Source organism: Pyxicephalus adspersus, chromosome 10 (genome assembly GCF_032062135.1).
Source record: "Pyxicephalus adspersus chromosome 10, UCB_Pads_2.0, whole genome shotgun sequence".
NCBI lineage: Eukaryota > Metazoa > Chordata > Amphibia > Anura > Pyxicephalidae > Pyxicephalus > Pyxicephalus adspersus.
Genome location: NC_092867.1, coordinates 7,779,770 through 7,782,786, shown reverse-complemented (window position 1 = coordinate 7,782,786; position 3,017 = coordinate 7,779,770). Strand labels below are relative to the sequence as shown.

General features: G+C 47.5%; 1 protein-coding gene across 1 annotated transcript; it reads left to right on the top strand.

Annotated features, from left to right (window-relative positions):
* Positions 1-802: 802 nt before the first annotated feature.
* Positions 803-1,506, top strand: C10H12orf57 (chromosome 10 C12orf57 homolog; the record flags this gene model as incomplete). Its single annotated transcript, XM_072424291.1, is given in 2 exon segments — positions 803-979; positions 1,093-1,506. Coding segments are annotated over 2 exon segments (320 nt in total), but the record flags the coding sequence as incomplete, so codon positions are not given.
* Positions 1,507-3,017: the final 1,511 nt, after the last annotated feature.

Sequence of the window (3,017 nt, the reverse complement as noted above, 5' to 3'; positions counted from 1 at the left end):
AGGAGACGGTCAGAGACTGCGGACACGGTAAATGAGACGGTCAGAGACTGCGGACACGGTAAAGGAGACGGTCAGAGACTGTGGACACGGTACGAGAGACGGTCAGAGACTGTGGACACGGTACGGGAGACGGTCAGAGACTGCGGACACGGTACGGGAGACGGTCAGAGACTGCGGACACGGTAAAGGAGACGGTCAGATACTGCGGACACGGTACAGGAGACGGTCAAAGACTGCGGGCACAGTAAAGGAGACGGTCAGAGACTGCGGAGACGGTCAAAGACTGCGGACACGGTAATGGAGACGGTCAGAGACTGCGGACACGGTACAGGAGACGGTCAGAGACTGCGGAGACGGTCAGAGACTGCGGACACGGTACAGGGGACAGTCAGAGACTGCGGACACGGTACAGGGGACAGTCAGAGACTGCGGACACGGTACAGGGGACAGTCAGAGACTGCGGACATGGTACAGGAGAACTCCGGAAGAGGCAAATATTATATAAATACAGGACCCTTTGTGTTCTTTCTTGAATATTGGAGTGCTGTGTGTATTCCTTTCATAGCTGTGCAGGCAGACCGGTCACTGCTGCTCTCTCCCCTTGTGTAGGGTGTCTGGTCTTGTCTCCACCCCTTTCTGCAGGCAGCCTGTAGTGGGTGGAGCTGTTGGGCTCTCTGCACAGGGTATGCACAGCACAGTGTAGCTTTTACTTTCACAAGGTAATATCTGTATTTGCAGAAGTATTTGTTGCACACACAATGTTTTTGCATCCTTTGCCTGCTGACACATTTTTCTCTTGTAGAAGCATTAGGGGAAGTACTTGATGCCCTGCAGTCCCCCACCGGCAGTGCCAGACTGGAGGAGGCCCGAGAGAACTCTGGAAACGACCTGGGAAAAGTCCTCCAGCTTCTTCTCCCCGCCGCCGTCCAGATCCAGCAGGAAGTGCTGCAGAACTACGGCTTCAGCCCCGATGGAGAGGGTAGGTGACCGCCTGCCTATAGGGGGAGCCCTCATATAAAGCAATTTTTGTCTTACATTCTCACACATCCCATATACATGTATTGGTGTTTATAGTACTCTGTTGGTTTCTAGGTGTGCTCCGATTTGCCCGTCTGGTGAAGTCATTCGAGTCCCAGGACCCTGAGATCGCAGCAATGTCCAACAAACTGAAATCATTCTTCTTACCCCCTTTACCCCTCCCCCCACACGGCGGGCTTCCCATGCCCTCCTCCTAAAACATTCCTACCGGCAGACATCTTTCCCTCACCTGGGCCCAGGTTCTCATCTTCCTCATCACAAGTAGGACTGTGTGTTCCGGAACGCCTGTTACATTCATGCCGCACTGCACCAATACACCGGATTGCACCATTACACGTCGTTTTCCGGTCTTGTGGTCTCTTCCAGAAATCTATGGGCTGTTCTGATATTTAGGAACCAAGGGCCACCGGATCTTTTACTAAAACATTCAAAGGTTCTCATTAAAGGATAAACAATATTGTATTTGAATTTTGAGTCAGGATTGGAATGTTTTTCTTTGATAAATGGCCTTTTGATTGGCTGTCTTGTAGTTTGGTTGATGGATATCACACACAGATCTCCAGCCAAGCCCAATCCGGGTATTGTGGTGCCATAGGGTCCTTGTAAAGCAGTGTTTATTAATCATAGGGTTCCGCCAAAGGTTGGTGGGGGGGTTCCTTGAGTGTTATGACACAGTATTTATTTAGCGCCTATATATTACACAGCGCTGTCCATAGTCATGTCATTAATTGTCCCTCAAAGGAGCTCACAATCTAATGTCCCTACCATAGTCATATGTCTTTCATACAGTCTAAGACAAATTTTCAGGGGAAATCAATTAACCTAACTGCATGTTTTTGGAACGTGGGAAGTAAACCGGAGTACCCAGAGGAAACCCACACAAACACGGCAGAACCTGCAAACTCCATGCAGATAGTGTCCTGGCTGAGATTTGAACCTGGGACCTAGCGCTGCAAAGGCTAGAGTGCTAACCACTGAGCTGCTGATTGACCTATTAGCTGATTCTCATTGGCCACCAATGTTAGGGGCATTCTACCTTCTGAAAACCAAAGTAATGGAAACTTTTCCTACCGATCACCAATGTGAGGGTCATTCCTCCCACCAATGCTGAGTGCATTCTTCCCACTGACCATAAATGCAATGAGCAGTGGCTTACTGACCTATCAGCTGATGGTTCTGGGACCAAAATCACTTGGCAAAGCCAACTTCATGACCATAATGACCTTAGCTGTATGTAGGGAACATTTTACTGACCACCGATGACATTCTTCCCATTGACCACCAATGTAAAGAGCATTCTTCATTTGATGACCAATATCAGGAGAACTTTTGCCACTGATCACCAGTGAGAGGGTCATTTATTCACCGGTGTTCAGGGCATTCTTCCCACTGGCCATTACTCAATAAGCAGCGGCTTATTGACCTATCGGCTAATAGTCATGCAACCAAAATCACTTGGCAAAGCCAACTCCAGGACACTAATGATCTTGTTAGCTATGTGTAAAAGGGTATTCTTTCTACTGGCCATCTATGTGAGGGACATTCTTGCCACTGATGACCAAGGTAAGGGGATCCCTTCCCACTTACAACCAATGTTGAGGGCATTCTTCCCACTGTCATTAATGGAATGAACAGTGGCTAGTTGATAGTTCTAGGACAAACACTTCTTGGCAGAGCCAGCTGCAGGACTCCAATAATCCTGTTAGCTATGTGTAAGGGGCATTCTTTCTACTGACCACCAAGCTACCTCTCTTGGTCATTGTGGAATGTGATTACTGTGGCTTGTACTGTCTTCTAGGACGGTGGTCACCAAGCAGTGGTCCATGGACCGTGAGAAAATGTTGGTGGTCTACAGAAAAATGTGGACATTATTTGCAATTTTTATGTTTTATAATAAAAATAATCTAATACATTCCTATATTCTAAATGACAATTTTTGCCTTTATATTGCAATAAATTAAAGAACTGTACTAGAGATA